This window comes from Neolamprologus brichardi, chromosome 5 (genome assembly GCF_056152115.1).
Source record: "Neolamprologus brichardi isolate AB-2024 chromosome 5, ASM5615211v1, whole genome shotgun sequence".
Taxonomy (NCBI): domain Eukaryota; kingdom Metazoa; phylum Chordata; class Actinopteri; order Cichliformes; family Cichlidae; genus Neolamprologus; species Neolamprologus brichardi.
The window spans coordinates 6,652,164-6,672,637 of record NC_142108.1 but is presented as its reverse complement, the minus strand read 5'-3'; the positions used below and the strand labels follow the sequence as shown (position 1 = coordinate 6,672,637).

Genomic DNA, 20,474 nt, shown 5'->3' with positions numbered 1-20,474 from the left:
TTCCTTGCAGATGTAAAAAAAAAAAAAATTTTGAAGGAATTTTTTTTTCTTGTAATCTTTAGTGTAAGTGTTTTAAATTGCTTGACGCTGGGTGGAATAACACACCACCCCCACAGGTGGATCTGTCTGGCTTATGGTGGTGTAAAAGTTTTCTATTGGACGGCCTAGTTGGCGCCTCATCAGGAGATGTGGATGTATGGTTTTTCTACTGCAGCATGGGTCAAACATTAAAGAGGTTCTGTAATGTATTCAGTGTTGCTGAAGCTTGAATTTCTTCACAATTATATATATATTCATATTAGTACAGGCCATGACCAAAATATTATATGGTGGTTCTATACTGACTGAAAAAATGAGCTAAATTGAAAGTTAATTAGCGAGATTAATATGTGGATTATTACTGAAAAAGAAAAGCTTTGGTGATTTCTGATCTTTAACAACTCAAACTGCTCACTTTATCATCTGACTCAATAAGCTAATAATCAGTATGTGTAGCTAAAACAGCAGTGTGAACACAAAAACCCCACACCACTTTTAAGATGAATAATCGTTTCATTTATATTTGAAAGAAAAACTGTTTACATCCAAAACAAATGCCATCAAACAGGTTTATTAGTAGAGCTGAAACAAAATAAAGTGACAGTTCATAAACAACCATTTTTGTCGTGTATACTGTAAGGCTGATGTCATTTTATTTCAAATCTGTTGAACATATAAACACATTTATGTCTCAGTGTATCTTTAGCCTTCACATTATCCATCTCAGATATATGGCTTTTATTTTCTCTACTTAGAAAAGTATGATTAAAAACATCCTTATATACACAAATACATTCATATTTACATATTGCAAATGGTGTGAATCAGTTACATTATCGTTTTCTAAAAAGAAAAATGCTTTGACAAAAAAAAGGTACATGTAATAGGACTGTGCAGCCTACATTAATACGTCTTGTACCACAAGCAGTTTAGCTTGCATTCAGTTTTTTGCTTTTCAAATGTAATAAAACAAACTTAGAAACCTTTAGGTGACAAAGAGAATACAAACATATTTAAATGTTTTTGTCTGGTAGGAACACAACCGTGGAAATCTGACGAAATACTGCTCTTCTGTTTTTACAGTGATTAAAGATGTAAAAGTCTTGGAACCATAATGTCCATAAAACAGAGACTAGGAAACGTTCTTGCTATTTTCTGTGGTTTTATCACTGTCCTTGGACGAATCGTGTTTACTGTCCTTTTTCTCTTCTTTCTTATCTCGGCTTCTGCTTCTTTCCCGACGATCTCTGCCTCTGTCACGGTCCCTCTCCTTTTCTCTCTCCCTCTCTCTGTCCCTATCTCGATCTCTGTCTCTGTCCCTATCTCTACCCCGATCTTTCCCACGATCCCTGTCACGGTCTCTCTCTCTGCTTCTGGATCGGTCCCGCTTCCTGTCTCTCTCACGCTCTCGTTCTCGCTCTCTGTCACGGTTTCTTCCCCTATCTCGGTCCAAGTCTTTCCTGTCAGATTCCCTAACTCTGTCTCTGTCTCTTTCCCTGTCCCTATCTCGGTCTCGCCTTTTGTCTGAATCTTGATCCCTGTGTCGTTCTCCCTCTGCATCCCTGTGCCTCTCACCCTCCCTCCCTCTGCTGCGGTCTCTTTCTCGGCTACGCTCATGATCCCGGTCCCTTTCTCTGCCTCTGTCCCACTCTCTTTCTCGGCTCCACCTCTTTCCCTGCCCCTTGTCCCATGAGGGCCTGCCAGCATGAGGGACATCTCTCTCTTTCTCTCTCCGGCGGTCCTCAGACAGATCCCTCGGCCTCTCATCAGGGGCCTGTGAGGAACCATGAATGAGTTCTCTATGTCCTTCAAAGCGGCTGAAGCGATCTCCACTGCGAGGCTCTGAGTCCTCACGGGTGGTGCTGCTCCTCCTCCTCATTTCAGGGGAATGGCGGCGCCAGTGATCGTCCCGGTGTAGGTCTGGCGGACCTAGTGGAGCCTCCGGAGGAGTTGGCAGCAATGGCCCGCTGTGGCGAACAGGTCTAGCCTCATCAGAGTACCTGTCAAAGCGGTACCGGTCAGAGCCTGCAAAAGGTGGAGGTCTGGTTTCCTGAGATGGAGGACCTCTGTGCTCATCAAAAAATCCTCGGTGTGGTGGTGAAGATGGAGGTCTGGAGCCCCCATACTGGATTTGTGGATTGAAGTGCTCCCCACTGGGAGGCTGACCTCGTCTGTCCTCATACTGGTTATGTGGAGGCCCCCGGTAGTTTGGACCTGGTGGAGGGCCCTGATTGGGATTATTAACAGCATCTTTGTTATACTGTTCTGCAGATCCTCGAGCCTGGTCTACTATTGTTGGTTGAGCCCCATGGTCACCATACTGAGGTGGTGGGGGACCCCTATGCCCTGGAAAGAGATTTGGAGGAGGAAGCCTGTTATCAAAGTGACCAGGTGGTGGAGCGGTGAAAGGCAGAGGAGGACCTCTGTTTCCAGGGAAATTAAAAGGTGGTGGGGGAGGACTAGTGAATCTGGGCGGAGCTAAGCTGTTCTGTCCATCGAAGGTGGGGTGAAGGGGAAGTCCTGGAGGGGGACCTGGTTGTCCAATGTGCTGAGGGGGAATGGAGGGATCAAATATCTGAGGAGGTGGGCCCCTCTGGGCTACTGGAGGGAATGGTGGTGGTGGTGGGCCTCTGGGTGGCATGATATTCTGAGGTGGTGGGCCAGGTGGTGGCTGTTGAGGTGGTGGCTGCGTGCTTGACCACTGGTTTTGATAGGGAGGGTATGAAGATGGTGGTGGGCCATACTGCTGACTGCTGTCACCTTGCATTGGGGCATGACTGTGCACAGGGGGAGGAACATGGATTGGAGGAGGGGGTCCCTGAATAGGAGGGGGGGCTGACATTGGAGGACCTTGCATGGCCTGCATGGGTGGTAGCACAGGCACTGGAGGCGGCCTCATTATTAGATTTTGGCCCTGCATGGAACGGGGAAGGGAGAAGTTGGATTGTGGAGGAATGTCAGCTGGAGGTTTGTACTCACTGTCAAAGTCTGACCCTGTCATGTGATGCAGCATGTGATGTGACTGAGTGTCAGCTGCTGCTGTGCTCTGAGTGAGTACTGGGATTGTCAAAGTTATTGTGGATGTTTTTGCAGGCTCACTGTAATAGCTTGCTGTAGATGTCTCTTGGCTATTCTCCTCATACTCTGAATCCTCGGCTTTTAAAATACTGGCTGCATTTGGCCACATACTGAACTTGTCCATCTTTGTTTCAGACTTAACTGGCTCGCTTTCCTCTTTTTTCTCTTCTTTCTCATCTGTGTAGCTGACTTCCATATCAGGGTCCACCTTTTCGCCTAATAAAGGAATTGAAACCTCTGCCTTGTCCGATTCCATGAAAACTAGCGCCTCACTTTTCACTTCCTCTTGATGCAGTGAGGGGTCTGAATCTTGTGACGAGTCTGCAGGTTCGCCTGTTTTAGGCGACTGCAGCTCTTGCACCTCAGGCTGCGAGGCTGGAGGAACAGGATCGGTCGCTGGAGCAGGCGTCTCCTCTTTGTCCTCAGGTTCATCAGACAGTTTTCTGCTGCCTGTAGACTGGCGAGGATCCCTGCTTTGTCTGGGATCTCTCCTCTGATTGATTAAAGGAGCAACGGATGAAGATTTCACAAGCTCCTCAACCTTTTTGCCAAGCTGTAGCAACTGACAATTGGCCAAAAGAGATTTTGCAGGTTGAGTTAAGAGTGTGCTTGCAACTGTCACTGAGGCAATAGGATTGCTTGTAGAGGACATTTGCTGTTCTCCTTGTTTCTGCAATGCTTGATCACCAATGTGTTTAAGGCTCTCAAGAATCTTTTGGGGATCGGCTGCAGACTCAGTTGCAGGCTTAGCTTGACCTGGAACTAAAGTTTTAACGTCTTCGAAAATAGAGTCATCCTCTGGGTCATATGCAACATCATCAACTTCACTTGTTTCCACCTTAGGTTGCTTAGTGCCTTCGGGTTTGCTTACCACCTCCATAGGCTTCTTCGGCACATTGTAGGATCTACTGGGGTCATATTCTTCTTCTGGGTCATAAGGTCGGTCATCTTCATCCTCCTCTACTGGTTTTTCTTTAGAAATCTGTGCAAACTTCTGAACTATAGGATCTAACATTGTACCTGTTGGGGCAGCAAATTCCCCACCCTGATCAGACGGTGAGTTGGAAGCTTCAGAGTCATGTTTTTTCTTGCCAAAAAGAGTCTTGAGAATGGTCTCAAGAGGAGTGGCAGCTGCTGCGGATGAAGAAACAGAGTTGGATGAAGAAACAGAGTCCTTGTCAGTGGTAGCAGATGTGGATGGAGCCTTGATGGAAGATAACAGGGACAGAACAGAGGTGGTGGAAGCCTCGGAGGAGCTAGATGGAGGTGATCCTGGAGGAGTTGTGCTGAAGGGGATTTCAAGACTTTGCCGTGTGTTCTTTTCTGCTTTGACTGCAGGAGGTGGCTTTGGAAGGCCGGTTTCCTCTGCATCTTTGGTTTGAGTCTTGGACCGTTTCTCTTCACTTTCTAACGGAGCACCAGGACGTTTTCTATCCTTCTGGCAGATCAGCAGGCCAAGGAGCAGGTTGGGACGAGCTGGTTCAAGACCTGTGAAATAAAAAAAAATAAGTCAATCTTGAAAAGCACTTAAAATTATCTGTCATTCTTTCATTAAAACTGAAAAAAAAGAAAAGAAAAAAATAATTTTATCAAGGTACAAGCAATCAAGACCAAAAGATAAGCTGAACGTGCAAAGCTAAAGAAATGTTTTCATGGTTCAAACAGAAACAAAATGTACTGTACATGGCTTTATAAGACATAAAACCAAAATTCATAGAAGACTAATTGTTAAATTTGCTGATATCTGTCAGCTGTGATATGTGCTGATGATGAATTTCCCGATAATCTACTGACAGTGGCAAAAACAAAAAAACAACACCCAATAAAACTGTGTGAGTATAATAACTTTGATGTTTTGTTATCATCAGTACCCTACAGTCAGGGCCAACGATTTCCATACTGACATTTCATTTCACTCCTTTAATATAAAAAGAATCATCAACAGCTAATAGTTGTAAAATATGCAGAAAAAACATATAGCCCTGAGGTTCCCAAATGGACAGCTGACTTTCTGTTGCCGTAACTTCTCAGCTGTTGTTTAAGAAAACAGTGACTTTATTTCAGTGGTGCAGCATGTGAAAGAATGAGCAAAACCTATTTGTAATGTGACTGAAAACATAGCTCATAGAAGTGTACTGGTAACATGTATCCGATATTGTTTTCACTGATCCAGCTCTGAAGAAACAACAAGCTGAGACTAACATGACAACCTGCGATGCAAACTTTCTTTATTAAGTCAAATACACAGAAGAGACACAGTAACTGTTACATGCAGAGATATTTACAGGGTATCAACAAGGAGCGTGAGCACCCTCTACAGTACAAACCCATCAATTAAACCAACTCTCTTTTCCAACCTCAGGAAAAACATGGATTTAACATACTCCAAACATACAAGGAATAGAAAGAAAGTGTTACCATAAAAACAATAATATTTACAAATTTACACACAAATACCCACAAAGATGTATACATCTATCTCTTTACATGCTTACCTGGCCCGTCAAATGGCAACAGTTTGGAGGGTAATGGGTCCTTTGAGCCCAGGGGGATGAGATAGAGGTCTTTGATGCGGCGGTTGTTGTTAGCTACCACACCAAATCGTTTTCTGCTGCTAAAGTAAGAGAAAAGAGAGACGTATGCCACCTCTTCCTCCTCTGTGGCTGGATGGAAACGGATCAGGCACAGCTCCTGTGATTTGAAAAAGAAAACAGCACAGTTTCATGCAAGGCTTTAAAGTTAAAACAGCCTTTTAACAAGTTAGTTTTTGTACTAACAAACCTTGGAGAGGGAGGTTTTTAGTTTCCCAACATAGTCCCAAACTGTGGTTGGAGAAATCCGACCTCCAACATGAATGGTGTCTGGCAAATCCTGCACAACAACAACAAAACCAGTTATTTTTTGGCCTGTATGTATGTCAAACAGTTTGAAATTCAAAGATGACAGGGTCTGATATTAAAGTGGATCTATTATACTCCTTTACAACCAGATATTTTTTATTCTTGGACTATCCTTTTTCATTTTAGGGCCTTTCTGCATCCTACTTTCTTCTAACTGAAGACCAAAATGTTTAAATAAATAAGAAAAAGCATAAGGCATTTACAAAGAAAACTAATACCATAAATGTCATTTCTATGAATCATTAATGATAACGAAAATATTCTTGCTTTAGAAAATGTACCTCTTTCAGGTGTTCAAATGATCCCGAGACCAGGTAAGCCTTGGTTACAAACTTTGCCACTGACTGCATGTTGATAAATCCTTTCCAAATCTTCTCTTGACCATGGAGAAATATTGCAGTTTCTCCCTCAGGAGGCGGCTCAGCTCCACTGTAAAAACAAAAGCATCTTCCTTTTAGACAGGCTACATGCAATCTCTTACTATAACATACTACACAAAACAGTATCTCAAAGCATCTCATCAACAACAAAGTCCCTCAGTATCACCAGCAATACAGCTGCTGTTACTTTACTCTGGTATACTTTTACCTAAAACGTAAACTATCTGTGCAAAATACTAAAGCTTATTAAAAAGAGAGCTCTCTGGTATTTTTAAGAACTTTGGTGAGATGTAGCACCTTGTTTTTGACGGTTTGGGCGCAGCGACTGAAGGTGGCGGCGCAGGGGGCATCGGTAGTGGCGCCTTAGGTAAAACCTCCAATGGAGCAGTAACAGGAGCTGGGAGTGGGTCTGCTGCATTGCTGGCAGGCTTTTCTGGGGCCATGTAAGTGACGCTCACCCCGGTGCTGTGCCTGGCCATGCGAGGGTCCCTGCGGGTGATACTGACAGAGGAGACAGTGGGGGTGACGGGTACAGGGGCCTGTGCTGCAGGTGCCATCATGGTGCCATCCTCCTGATAGAGCTGTGGCTGTGATTCTGGAACTGCTGGCTCTACGATGGACTGGTAGGATGAAGAGGCCGGGTGTTGGTACAATGAAGGATCTTGGTAGGTGGCCATGCCGGCCTGTGGCTGGCTGACAGGTGAGACGTCCCCTGATCTGGATGAGAATGACTCTTGTCTGGGTGGCTTTGTTTCAGGCTTCTTGGTGAGTCTGGCTTTTTTAGCAGCAGGCTCATCTTCTGTCTTTTGGCCTACAAGGCAAGATTATTAAAAAAATAAAGAAATAATTCATCCATATAATAATCAATTCTGCTGAAAAATGATAGCACTTCTTCTTAGCCTCTTATTTACCTGTACATATTTTGCAGTTGAGGTCAAACAGATGGGCCCTGTGTTCAGAAGTAGTGTCTTTGAGCATGCTACTAAAAATGTCTGGCATGCTGCTGCCACTGTTCCCCTCAGCAGCAGATGCCTGAGCTGAAGCTGAAGGGGTGGAACCAGATTCCTCCTGATCCTGAGGATATACCAAAGAAGATCAGTCAAACTTCAGATGAACTGGAATAGCAGGCACTCATGTAACAACTACAATTCTCAGTGGTTCACACACCCATGCATTTTGTGAGAGGCAGATAAAGCTTAGGAAAGAAACTGACAGGACAGGAGGCGCTAACTTGTAAGCTGGTGAACATTCTTTGATAGTTTGCACTGTGTGCCAAAAACCTCATGCATGGAAAAAAGAGGGTGAGAGCAGCAGCTCGCCACCACTTACTGTAGAAGAAGCCATGCGAGAAGATGAAGTGGTGGCAGAGATACATACATCTGCATCAGATGTTGGTGGAGCATCCTCCACATCGGTGCTATGGGAGCCACCATCATGCCTGTTGCCTGGTTTGGACTGCCCTGAATGGGCTTTTGCACTAGGAGACTGAGGCTAAAGAAAAGAAAAAGGGGAAAAAAACTTTACAATGGTGTAAATTTATGCAGACAGGTTTTGCAAAACTGCAAATCCTAACAGGAAAATCTATGAGTCTTAAGCTGCCCTATGCCTGATGTTTGAATTAAAAGGCAGTGCCATTTACCTCAGGAGCCTCAGGCTTCCTCCACTCAGATATCTCCTTTGAAAGCAGCTCTTCAGCACTTAGTCTGACCAGTCTAAAGGGACTGACCTCACCTCCCACCACTCGGTAGAACAAGCCCTGAGACAAACATGCCATACAGCGCAAACATGAGAATACGTTTTTCAAGCTATAATTGGTGTCCTTCCATTCACAGCTGCATAAACACAAGATATGTACTTTACTGAAAACAGCATGCACGTTAATGTTGACTCACTTTGTTTTTAGGGTCCTTCAGATTGAACATGAGGGACCTGTATTTGTTTTTGTATTTGCTGTCGGTGCTAAGACAGAGGTTAAACATCTCCTTTTCAATAGCAAATGCCAGTCGCCCCACCTCGCTCTCTGTCATTTTCAGATCATCACTGTCGCACACCCTGGTGGAAATGAACAAAAGAATGTATATTTAAATCTGCAGACCTCGGGTAATGTTTTTGGAACCAAAAGAAGAAAGAATTTGGAAAAAAAAAATCAAACTGGGACTTGCAGGTCACTCACCTTTTATAAAGGATGTCTGTCAAAGACCGCCGGATGTTCTGTCTCATCTGGTTGTTAGGTGGAGGCGGCATAGGGGAAACAGGTGGTGCTGAAACAGCTGAATGTGAAGGTCTGGAGGATGAAGAGTGGCTGGAGGGAGAGGAGGAAACTGGAGATGATGGGACTCTAGGGGATGAGGACGACTGTCTGTGGGGACTAGTGTCCTTTTGCTGAGGTTGCTTCTTGGGAATGGTGAAGTTAGACTTGGTGACTCTCAGTGCTCCTGTGACGTGGATCGGGCCTGAAGGAAAGGGAGATGGGGAGTGGACAGGTGGCTGGCCGCCCTTTTTGGACTTTGTTGCAGTTTTAGCTGGGGGTGTTACAGGCTTCTTGGATCCCTTTGAACTGGCAGCTTGAACTGGAGGTTTCTTTCCCTTTGGGGAAACCTTGGTTGGTTTTGTTGCTGTGGACTTCTTGTTTCCTTTTCCAGCTGCCGCAGATGCTGAAGAGGATTTCTCAGGAGCTGGGGCTGGTTCCTTTTCCTTATGGTCCTTCTCACTGTGCTTCTCTTCTTTAGTTGGGGCTGGAAAACAAGAACAAGATCCAATATTTTAAAATATGTGATAATGTTCAGTTGTAATGTGCAATGTGGCAACATATTTTGCTAAATTACAGGCAGTCAATTGCACAAATAAGACTATATTGCTAAGTCAAAGTTAAGCAGTTTTAAAATGCATTTCAAATAAACTGAATCCCCCAAAAAACTAGTAAAAATGTAAATCATATTAGGACATTTAACATAAAGTCATGAGGCAGAGGGAGAGGGAGGGAGGGGAGAGAGAGAACACTGTCAAATAAAAACAAAGTTGACAACAGAGCAGATGAAGTCCCTTTTTATTTTGTAGTAGTGACAGTAGTAGCTGTTGGGGCAGGTCCTTCAGGGGTGACAGGGGTTTGGGGGCGATACCTTCTTCCCAACTATTATAGAAATATGGAAGTGATGATCCTCAACGACAAAATTTGTATTATTCTCCAATCATTTTGATATATTCACATAGAAGATGAGCAGGTTCAAGTACTTTAAATCATGTTCCAGCCAAGCAGAATGAACTAAATAGCATTAAATCTAAAAAGAACTACAACTACCAGCTCCAAGCAACCACAACCAGGTATCCACTGGTTATAACCATGTGCCACAGGTGTCACACACCGCTTCTAAAATTTGCTGCATAAATATCAAAATGTCATTTAGTCTAATCATAACACTGTAAATATAATTTGTTAATATGACAAGATCACCTATATGCACCATCAAGTTGATAGTTGAACTCTGACCCCAGAAACACCAAAGCCAAATTCTTCTCCTCTTTCAAATTATGGAGATAGTAGAAATCCATTTGATCAAAAGCTTCAGTCGCAATAAATATCACATAGAATATTTCCTAATTTGATAGGGGGGGAGGGGGGGGGGAACCAACCAGTAAGCCAATAGATCTGCTACTTGTAAACACTTTCAAACTGTCATGTGCGGATGTTTGTCCTTCCATCATCTCAAACGTGCGGCAGAACTGCATTAGCTTTGAGCTTACTTGACATACTATACAGCCACCAAATGTTTACACTATGACTTTGTGCAATGATACAATATATACAACCAGAGCAACTAAAATCAGCTCTTTTCTATAGATCATAAGTTGTCAAACAAGCCAAAAATAATCATTCAGCAAAAGGGATATGGATGATCAAATCACTGAGCTCTAACTTGCCCCGTTGAAGAACCATCAGTGGCTATATGGACTTCTTGAACATTAGGAATACATTTATACCCAATTACTCTTTGCTATCCCATCAGGTAAAATCCTCACTATTTCTCCAGGCTTTTTATAGAGGCAGCCAGACAGAAAATGAAACTATCCACATTTCGTATTGTTCCCTCATTACATTTAAAATCAGGTGCAAAAAAATGTGTTTAAAAAAATCAAGATGGCACTTCTTTTAGCCCTTTGTGCTCAGCCCAGGTCTTCAGATTTCATCTTCAGGTGTAGCATTCCTGAACTTCACTGCATCTCCACAGGTGCTCCAGTCTTTGTGAGAGGTTCTGTCATATCCAGCTGTTCACCATCTGAGAGGCTCTCAAGCTTCAAAGTCTTCATAGTGTGTGTAGACTTAAACAGTTGCACATGTCTAATTAAGCTTAACTGGTCAGGATATCCTACGGCAAGCCAACAACGCTCACATAATCAATCGAGGCATCCAAAAATCAGTTTAACACCTTTTATTTTAAAACCAGTTTCCCACGAGCAGTGATGAATCATATTCAACATGCATGAAAAACTTTGAAAAAAATAGCCCGTTACTCATAAAATGAAGGGCAAAAAACACAAGGTTGGATTTTTAATCAGCTCAATATGACCCAACTTCATAGGCTGACATTATCACATGGGACAGTTCAGACACCTACCTGCTGGAGGATGGGAGGGAAGGGCCTTATTTGAGACCAACAACTGAGGAGATGAACCCAGGAAGTGAAGAGACATGTACGGTCAAACCAATCAGGTAATTTGAAAACACACACACACACACACACACACACACACACACACACACACACACCATTCATATCAATCAATCACTAAATTTAAGATACTGCCCTGTTTTTTGTTTCTACCACACTGGCCTTTATAATCTCTTAGGTTGCAGGCACATATGTGGGAAACCTATAAAAGGGGTACTCCAACAAACCAGTGCTGCATTTCCAAAAAACCAGGGACTCCTGGGAAGCATTCCTGAAACTAAGGGATTAAAATCAATGCAGCAGAGGCATTGCTCTGAAAAACACTTATTTTCCCATAACACATCGGCCTCAATGTAAATGTCTGCAACTTCCAAAATGATGATTTTGATTTACAGCACAGGCTTTCTGTAAGAAATTAAAAGGCTCCAATTCAAAGCCAAGATAAGAGCGATGCAAGTTGTTTCATGCTTCAGAAAGCTCCTCTAGAGCCAAGGAACACATTGTCCAACTTAATTAAGTAATCTTAAAAGAGTGCAACCAATGGAGTGAAGGACCCCTTTCCAAATAACTATCTGCTGGATCAGAAATACTTACCAAAAATCACACGGGACACTTACCTGTTCACAGCTGCCAAGTTTTCATTAGACAACAAAATCCTTACATTAAACATCACAAAACCTTGTAAATGATAAAGTAGTCTGCTATACAGATGAGTTCATGTTCTTTCCCAAACGTTTAGACCAGTTTTAAAGGATGTTAGCATGACAGGAGCACATTTATAATGGAAGAGCAACAGTATGGTTTCAACAACAGGTCAAGACCTTCAAAGAGATACATACACTTTTTGTTTAACACTGTTGGTGATATGGGTGTAGTCTTTTCTGGTGTTACTGCAATGTAATTATGGTCGCTGGACCAGGATGCAGTGGCTGGCGGAGGTGGGTGTTCCTCAGCATGCTCATCTTCGTCGTCATCATCTGGATCAGGACTGTGGTCTTCGCTATCCGACTCCTCCTGGGTCTTCTTCTGCACCTTCTTCCCACCGGCACCGGTGCCCTGAATAGACGAGAAGAAACACATTCAGACGTTTTAGTCACTCAGATTGATTTAAAGTGACAGTTCAGCCCAAAACCAAATTCAAATCTTTTTATCCAGGCCTGCAGTGCATTTTTATTCATAATGCCTATACTCATGAATCAAATGACTATGCAAAGAAAACATCCACCTACCCACTGTGATCTGTGCAGCTTTTAAACACCTATGGCAGCCCTCCTTGGCTGAGCTGTAAGGACTGCTAGCTACAAGTTTCTTTTTATTTGTTTATAGAGTAGAAAGAAAATAGTTCCAAATGAACCTGCTCAGATCAAGGTTTGTGGATTTATTTATTTTTGTAGTGTTAAAGACACTCAAGCTGAGTTTTAAAAAATGCATTTATAGGCACTCTGAGCACAATAAGGCAAGTACCATCTCGCTCCACTCTAATAAAGAGCATTTCCCCGGCCAAAATCTCTAACTGGTCAACTCATACCATAAAAATCAAGATAGAAAAACAGCACAACAGGCCAGGAAACACACATCACTTTTATTGAGGAGGTGGTGAACTGTTCCTTTAACAACAAATGAAGATGTTTAAAACGTGTTTAACTGTGTTGTTTTAAGAACAGACTTTTTTCTCTCCAAAAACACAAAACAAAACTGGTAAACAAAATCAATAGCCTTTTCAGTCTACTCTCCTCTTTAAGCATACAAATGGTGTGCAGTTAATAATTTAAAACACATTAATGACATTTCTGTATACTCCAATGCTGGAGCTGGAGGTCTCTTACACTGCTTTGCATGTATCCAAGTCTAAACCTGGACACATTTCTATGATTATTGTACTGTGTACTGAACTTCTTTTTTTTTTAAATTGAAAATTATCTAAATCCGGAACATTAGTCTTTGGGCCTAGCATACCAAAATTGCCGGGTTGCCTTCCTGCATATGCTGTCCAGTTTAAATTATGACCATGGATTTAAACATCACAAAACCAAGTAAATGATTACATAATCTGCTATACAGGTGAGTCCATGGTCTTTCCTAAACCTCTGGACCAGTTTTAAAAGACGTTAGCATGACAAGACCTACATTTATAAAGACACCCATTGTCTGAAGGAGTTGTTAAACTCAGGGATTGAGTTAAGCCACTTTAAGTGTGCATCACTGCTCACTTCCCCTCCAAGTTGCTGAAGCTTTAAAACGAAAGTCCTTTTGAGTTCCTGGAGAAGGCCTTTCTCCCCCCGTTTTTTTCCCACCACAAGACAAAGTTTGTAAACAATCACTTCAAAAGCAACATATGTGAGACTACTGACTGCTTTCCTTGTCAATGAGAAAAAAAGTACATTAATACTAAGCTAAAGCACACATAGCAAATGTAACCACAAATTTTAATCTATACACAAAAAAAGAGCACAAACAAGAATATAGACCATTTATAAGACAGACGAGTCTGCACTCTTTAAGTTTTGAGATTTTGCCCAATATATTAAAAATGTAACCTGTGATAGTGTATACAAACTACAGCCATGACTGTCAGTGCTTCATCATTGTTCCTGCATAAAGTCACCCCATATTCACCAGGGTGAGGGAACATCAGTAGTCTTTATGAACTGAAAATTATAATGGGTCATTTATATTGGCTTGTAAAGTTAATACATGCTGGTTGTCTTAAAAACCCTAATCTGTATGCAGCACATTTCTTTGTGTCATGACACAGTAGAATGCTGAGGAATTATGCTCTTTGAGAACTCAAAGAGTGTTCAAAGATCAGATAGCACCCCCTATCTGACAATGGATTAACTGACTGTGTTGATCCATTTTCTGCAAATTACACTATTACAAATACATCCATTTTATGCCCCGATTGACCAGTAGTATGCATGTTTCTGCCACTTCACATGAAATAAATGCACGTTTCATACTGGAAAAAGCCTTTTAAGACTAGGTTTGTGTGCTGACCCAATGCATTTGCTTATTTAGGCCAGCACTTAAACAACAAATTATGCTGAAATCAGAGTTTAGCAGTTCCCATTTGTTTAAATGTTAGAATTAAGAGTAGACCACTCAATTATATTTATGCCTTGTGTACTGACACTGACATGCACAGAGTGTAATCAAAAACAAGGAAACTTGATATTGCCAAGACAAATGATGAAATTAAATTGGTGTATTTTTCTTCCCAAACAAGACAGTAATTACATCTGTCTATATTAACTTCAGCAAACAATGCTGATATAATCTCAAATGTGTCAAGACATGATGAAAACTCAATGAATGACTATGAAATATAAGGAGTGATTCAGTTTAGATAGTTCGGTCCATCTGTGAAACAACAGACTCAAGTGTTGGTGACTACCTAATAACTTTTTAATTATGTAAAGGGAATTAACATTCCTGCTTTAAAACCAGGCAAACGTCATCATTTTAGGCCATCCAAGTTACCTTTAGTGTGGACTTTTTCTGGGCCTTGGCCTTATCCTTTTGCTTGGGCTCTTTGACATCAGTGATGGACTTCATCGCAGCAGCAGCATGTCTCAGGATACAGTCGTTTCCACAGTACACAGAATCGGGTTGGGCATCATTTTCACAGCCAGGTCCAATACATTTCGAGAGGGAAGACTCCTCATCAGCCTTTCGCTCAGCCTTGTCCTCGGGAACTGCCACTGTTGGGGTCGTTTTCACCTCCACATGTGATGCGACTTTCTGTTCTGTGTCTGGTGGGGCTTTGACCTCTGGTGTGCCTTCTGTTGCCTTCTTCTCAACAGGTGGTGTGGCCTTCTCTGCCTTTGGTTGAGCTGGTTGCTGTACTGCCTGCTCCAAGCCAGTACAAAATAAAATTAACAGCTACTGATATTCTGCATTTTGCTGTACTATTGTCAGTTCAAACAATTTAAGAATCATCTTATTAATTGTGATCATAATAGCATTTAAAGAATTTTGAGCTTCAAGCTGCTATAGGTAGGCTTCTTTTTGCCATGCTTTCAATTTTTATCTGTAAACTTACATGTGAAAAACACCTACATCTCTCAGCAGAAAACTGGGCCGAGAGCCCTACCTGCCACCAATTATTACAACCTAACTGACATTCTTGAAAATAATGATTACTGTGCTCATTTTCAGCTACATAATTCAGCTATATATATTTGATTCCTGAGCTCTATTAGGATTATTAGGATTTAGTGCAGCTTTGTGTGATTTATATATTAACATTTATCCTAAATTGACCCTTGGTGCAGCCCTCCCCCTTCTAGCTGGCTGGAATTTGTAAATGGAAGGTCTGAAAAGGGCGGGCCTGCAACTAAACCACAACGGACCCTGAGAATATGCCCTCTTTATGACATCAGACAGATCCAACAGTATAAAAAAACACACACAGAGCATTTACAGCAGTCTGAAGCTTGAACTTTTAGCACACAGATATTACATCTACATATACTGGCCTTATTGTTTTAAAAATCACAGCATGCACCATGGTAGTAGGACATATGACAAAAAAATAAAAAGCACGTATTTTTTCCTTTAAAAAATAACCAACATTTATGCACTCAAAAAGCAGTAGTAGTTAATGTAACTGGTATATGGCATCAAATGAGAAATTAAGTCATTAAGCATGGCATCAAATTAAGGACTGCACTTAAAACCCACTGTTAAGTATTTAATAATAAGATGTGCAAAAAATAATTTGGAGGCTAAAAATTTTTTTACGTTCATATCGGCTGCAAAGACCTACCGGCTGAAAGATTTTTATCTTCTTTTTTCCCGTTGGATTAGTAGCCTTCTCTATCCTTCCTTTGATACCCAGGTCCTCTGTTGCTTTCTCATCAGTACCAGTAGTTTGTGCAGATGAAGCTGCTGCTCGAACAGCTGACGGACTGGAGTCCCCTCCGGCATTATTACCTTTAACAGCACTTGTAGACGAGGTAACAGGAGGAGTGGAAGCATTGGTCGGCGAAGCAAAATCAGTTTTGGGCTTCCCAATTTCCATATTTGTAGAAAGAATAGAAGTTGCAGGCCTGACCACCTGGTTTTTCTTAGCAGTGCAGTTTGGGCAGATGTAGTCTTCCCCATTTCTCTCCATCAGCCGTCCACGGGCCTCAGTGATTCCCACACAGTCCCCATGAAACCACTCTTCACAGCGGTCACAGCAGATCATAAACCTGGTGAGCAGTGAATATCAAGACATTCTCAAATAATAGTAATTAAAACATTTTTTTTAACTTGTGTATGAAATGATTCCTACAGAGGCAACTAAGAGACAGTAGAGAGAAACAAAAATAAGTTTATGGACTAAAGGATAAAGAGAGGCCAAAACAAACCTTTTGTTATGTTTTTGACGACAGATGCAGTAAAGTGCATTGGGGTCATAGCCTCCATCATCAGACTCCACTGAAGATGACGATGTGGATAAGTCATTCTCATCCTCATCATCTTCATCCTCATCATCTTCTTCTTCTTCCTCCTCCTCCCCCTCTTCCTCCTCCTCCTGTGTCTGGGGTTTCCGTGTTTTTACACCACTCTGGGTAGCTTTAGGCTTTGCTTCCTTCTTTACAAGAGCATTGTTCTTGTTGTCAGCAGCTTTAACAGGTGTAATGTTCTTATTAGCTGCCTTCTTTTTATTGACATATGTCCGTATTGGTCCACGTTTTCCCTGCACTGCTGCAGCCTTGTCTGCCTCATCATCGCCAGTCTTCTCAAGTTCATCATTTTTATCGTCATTCTTCTCCTCAGCAAACTCCTTCTTCTCAGAGTCCTCCTCTGGCTGAGTCTGTGCTGTACTGACACTCCCTACAGCTTCAGAAGTGGGATCACTCTTTTCTTCTTTTTTCTCCTCACTGTCATCCTGTGTATTCTTGACAGCATCTTTACTGTCTTCTTCATTCTCAGAGCTTCCCTCATCTTTCACCGTCGCTCCACCACCTCGGGTCTGTCTGCCACTACCTCGACCTTTCTTTTGAGTCTGCTTCCTTGCACCACTCCTTGTCCTTCTCTCGGGAGTCTCTGCTTTTTCCTCAACGGCCTTGGAATCAGCATTACCATCAAAGCTGGCCTCTGAGGCCGTCTCTGCATCAGTTGGGGTTTGTGAAGGAGGATCTCCACTTTCCACACTGGGAGGTGCGCTCTTTCTTGACGCTCTTTTGGCATTCAATAGGAATTCCTCTAGTTTGTCAGTACGTTTAGGCTGTCGGCCACTACGGCGTACAGGACAGCGGGTTTCAGGGCTGTCGGTTACCGCTTCCACTGGCATCTCTCTCTTTGCAATGGTGGACCGACGGAAACCCCAAGTCTTCTTTAGCTCGCTCTTGGCCTTTGAAGATTTATCTTGCTCCCCTACCAACTGTTTTGGCACATTCTCACTTTCAAGGTGAAACTGTTCCTCCTTCTCACTACGTCCTTCTCCAACGCCTGTGAACAACCATTATTGATATCAAATCAGCATAACAGTGGAAGAAAAGGGGAATGTTTTGCAAGCATGCATATGTAAGGCAAAAAAAACAAAAAAACAAAAATTACTGCTCAATTCTTATATCACCCATACTTACCGTATGTCTAACCACATTTAAAAGCAAAGACCCTGACACCATAATTGTACCCACTTTTACTTTTTAAGACAAGGCATTGTGAAGGGGGAAAAAAAAAAAAGCTCATTCAAGATACCTTGAGAGCAGCTATCCATGCGGTCCCGGCTCTGCTCTGGCTCAGGGGCTAGAGAGAGCTCAGGGCTCACATTCCCATCCATAGATGATGGAGTCACTATTTTCAAAATTAATGTCTACAGTTCAGAGAAAAGAACAAGAGACCGACTATGAGTCACTCTTTTCACTTTACAAAATGAAAATTACTGAGGGGTGCCAACTTTAAGGTAGCACTAAGAATGCTTAATACCGTCATCATTCTTAGACATACTTCTTATATTCTTTTGTATTTAACACTCGCAAATAATATTACTAAAAAAAATTATTTTTTTTTTTAAGTGCAGCTCTTCAGAGGGTATGTTATGACACTAATGCTATCCTGCATAGGGCACCCTGTGGGTGTAGAGCACCATGTACAGCACCCATGGAAACGGGTGCGATAGCACAAACATCTTAATATAATTTAGGCAAACAGGATAAAGAGAATCATTCTACAGAGTCTGTGCTTTGCGATCTTTCCAGTACTGTTATGCCATATTTAATACAGACAAAAATCACAAGCCCTCTTTTAAAGGGCAAAACCACAAAATACTACAAAAAATAAATAAGAATCAGTAACCATCCCACTGTTTAAAGGCAGTGATGCACATCCTCTAAAACTCTAATGTTGCCAAGGTTGAAATAACCATTTTTTAAAATGCTAACCACATACTTTACTTTTAAATACACTTTAACTAAAGGTTAATAAATTATGACTTTAAGAATATGACAACACTTTATAATCTTCGACTTAACACTCATAATTAACTATAGCTATTCAAAAGCCTAGACAAAGTTCCCGGTGGTCCGATAAAATTCCAGTTTTGTTTTCTGTTCTTCTTGGTAGTTTGAGTTACAAGAATTAAGATGCTGTTTCCTTTATATTCTCTAAAGCCAGAACTGCTGTTCTAATTTAAGGAGAAATAATGACAGGGAAAATCAATATCCATACCTGCAGTTCGGCAGATGTCTAACAAAGCAGTTCTTCAAACAAAAAAAGCTTCCTATAAATCCCAAATCATCAGAATTGGTATGAGGTTAGAGAACCTGAAAGACACAAGGAAGCACAAGTTAGGATACATTTATTTCAGGCTTCACAGAAAACAGACATGCAGCACAATGGTATGATGACAAAAATAGCAAATTATGATTTTTAAATTATATTTTTAAAAAGTGACTGCTGCATTTTAAGAGCATGGGCAAATGGATGAAATAATCTAATCTGAAAGCATAAGTAGGCCAACCCATCACTTTACAAATACGCAAGTTCAAGTTTGCCATTTTCAGACGAGTTAGACCAAGTCAGAAACCTTTGGCAATTGTGTAAAGCCTTCTAGCATCAATATTCTTACGCAATGGACGCCTGAGTTTCCTGAAATTAGCGTTTTTATAAAGCCTTGCATAATGCACCTCCATCGATGGATTGGAGGGGGGTATCCACCCAAGGACTGCGAGTGTGATTGAACGGGATTTTGTCCAATGGTATGTCTGTGGTCACGACAATTCGCCACGTGAATGGGAGGACCGCTATAACCGAGGAAGGTGGGAGGGGCCATGACGAAAATAAAATGTCATATTATCTAATATTGTGTATATACTTTAAAAAAAACAACTTTAACACATTTGCTAAAGGTTTACATCAAGATGCTGCCTGACGGCAGTCATCGGAACTGGCATACTCGTGTCCAGTACTTGCTGCGCGACATTTCAAAGGTGGACTGCGCACGGCCTTAGGATGATATAATCTAATTTCTTCATTGCAATACGGCATACCACACTGTCACATGATACTATTTAAAAACAGAACAGAAAAAACCCAATGTGTAGACAATCAAGCTAGCAAACGATATTGGAAAATCAGCATAGTATAAGAGCAGACCCGTTCTTCACTCCTACATCTCCAGTGACGGCCGCAAAACATTCAACATTCCGCCAACCGCTAGGCTATTTACCATTAGCTCATGTAAACTACAAACGGGGTGCCACAAGCGGCGAGGAAATATGCAGTGGGAAACGGTACGCAACCCTTTCTATAACACTGAAACTACATTTATATTATTAGGTTATTCTAGTCGTTTTTGTTTTGTTTCACAATGCGAAACTGCGTGTTGCAAAACGTGCACTTGTAGCCAGTAAGCTTAGCTAGCGCTGTTGGCCACAGCGAGCGTGGGTAAGCTAGCGGCAAATTCAGCTTAAAATCATTAGCATTTAGGTAGCCGTTAAAAAGCCAACATATAGTACAAACAAACTACGTGGGACAAGTATTTTGTAGCAAACTCAAATTTTAACCAATGTAAACAACTGAAGTCTAATTTAAAACCGTAACTGTACTCAAGCTATCGTCAAGCGAATCGTGGTCAACGTCCTCGCCTCCGATACCTTCACCCTAGACATGTTTGGCAGCAACAAAACACAAAAGCACGAACACACGCCAAAAATAAATATAACGCAACTAAAATAAATTAAGTTGTTGTATTTTACCCACCCATGCGTTATAAATACGGATAATGTCCCCTCGCTCTTTCATGGGTCAGTCCTCCATTTTCCATTCCCTTTGGAGCTAACTGACTGCAGCAGATGGCTGACGGTTTACACAAAACGCTTTGTGTCAACAGCGCCCCCACTGGCCAGGAGGGAAACTAAACAGAAGCAAAGGTCGACGTTCCGTCAATACGTAATCACTTTCAAACGGCGGGAAAA

At 41.9% G+C, this 20,474-nt stretch overlaps 1 protein-coding gene across 3 annotated transcripts; it reads right to left on the bottom strand.

Moving 5' to 3' along the window:
• Positions 1–594: 594 nt before the first annotated feature.
• On the bottom strand, positions 595–20,380 carry dido1 (death inducer-obliterator 1). Of its 3 annotated transcripts, XM_006784670.3 has the most exons (16): positions 20,260–20,380; positions 18,727–18,821; positions 16,419–17,505; positions 15,833–16,259; positions 14,545–14,913; positions 11,904–12,120; positions 8,571–9,132; positions 8,290–8,449; positions 8,037–8,153; positions 7,727–7,888; positions 7,309–7,471; positions 6,695–7,208; positions 6,299–6,446; positions 5,899–5,988; positions 5,613–5,808; positions 595–4,605 (listed from the first exon to the last, which is right to left on the bottom strand). In XM_006784670.3, exons 3-16 carry the CDS (start codon positions 17,345–17,347, stop codon positions 1,172–1,174), a joined length of 7,488 nt encoding a protein of 2,495 aa, XP_006784733.2. In that variant the 5' UTR covers positions 17,348–17,505; positions 18,727–18,821; positions 20,260–20,380; the 3' UTR covers positions 595–1,171. The 3 variants fall into 3 exon arrangements, with proteins under 3 accessions (XP_006784733.2, XP_006784731.2, XP_006784732.2); XM_006784668.3 differs by lacking the exons at positions 18,727–18,821; positions 20,260–20,380 and adding an exon at positions 17,758–17,868; XM_006784669.3 differs by lacking the exons at positions 18,727–18,821; positions 20,260–20,380 and adding an exon at positions 17,758–17,868 and having other exon boundaries at positions 7,775–7,888.
• Between the last annotated feature and the right edge of the window lie 94 nt (positions 20,381–20,474).

Excerpts from the sequence above, each read along its gene's own strand:
- dido1 (XM_006784668.3), bottom strand. The coding sequence starts at position 17,839 with ATGGATGGGAATGTGAGCCCTGAGCTCTCTCTAGCCCCTGAGCCAGAG. Across the intron at positions 5,989-6,298 it reads CATTTGAACACCTGAAAGAG|GATTTGCCAGACACCATTCA; the intron begins GTACATTTTCTA and ends GTTGTTGTGCAG. Across the intron at positions 5,809-5,898 it reads TAAAAACCTCCCTCTCCAAG|GAGCTGTGCCTGATCCGTTT; the intron begins GTTTGTTAGTAC and ends TTCAAATCACAG.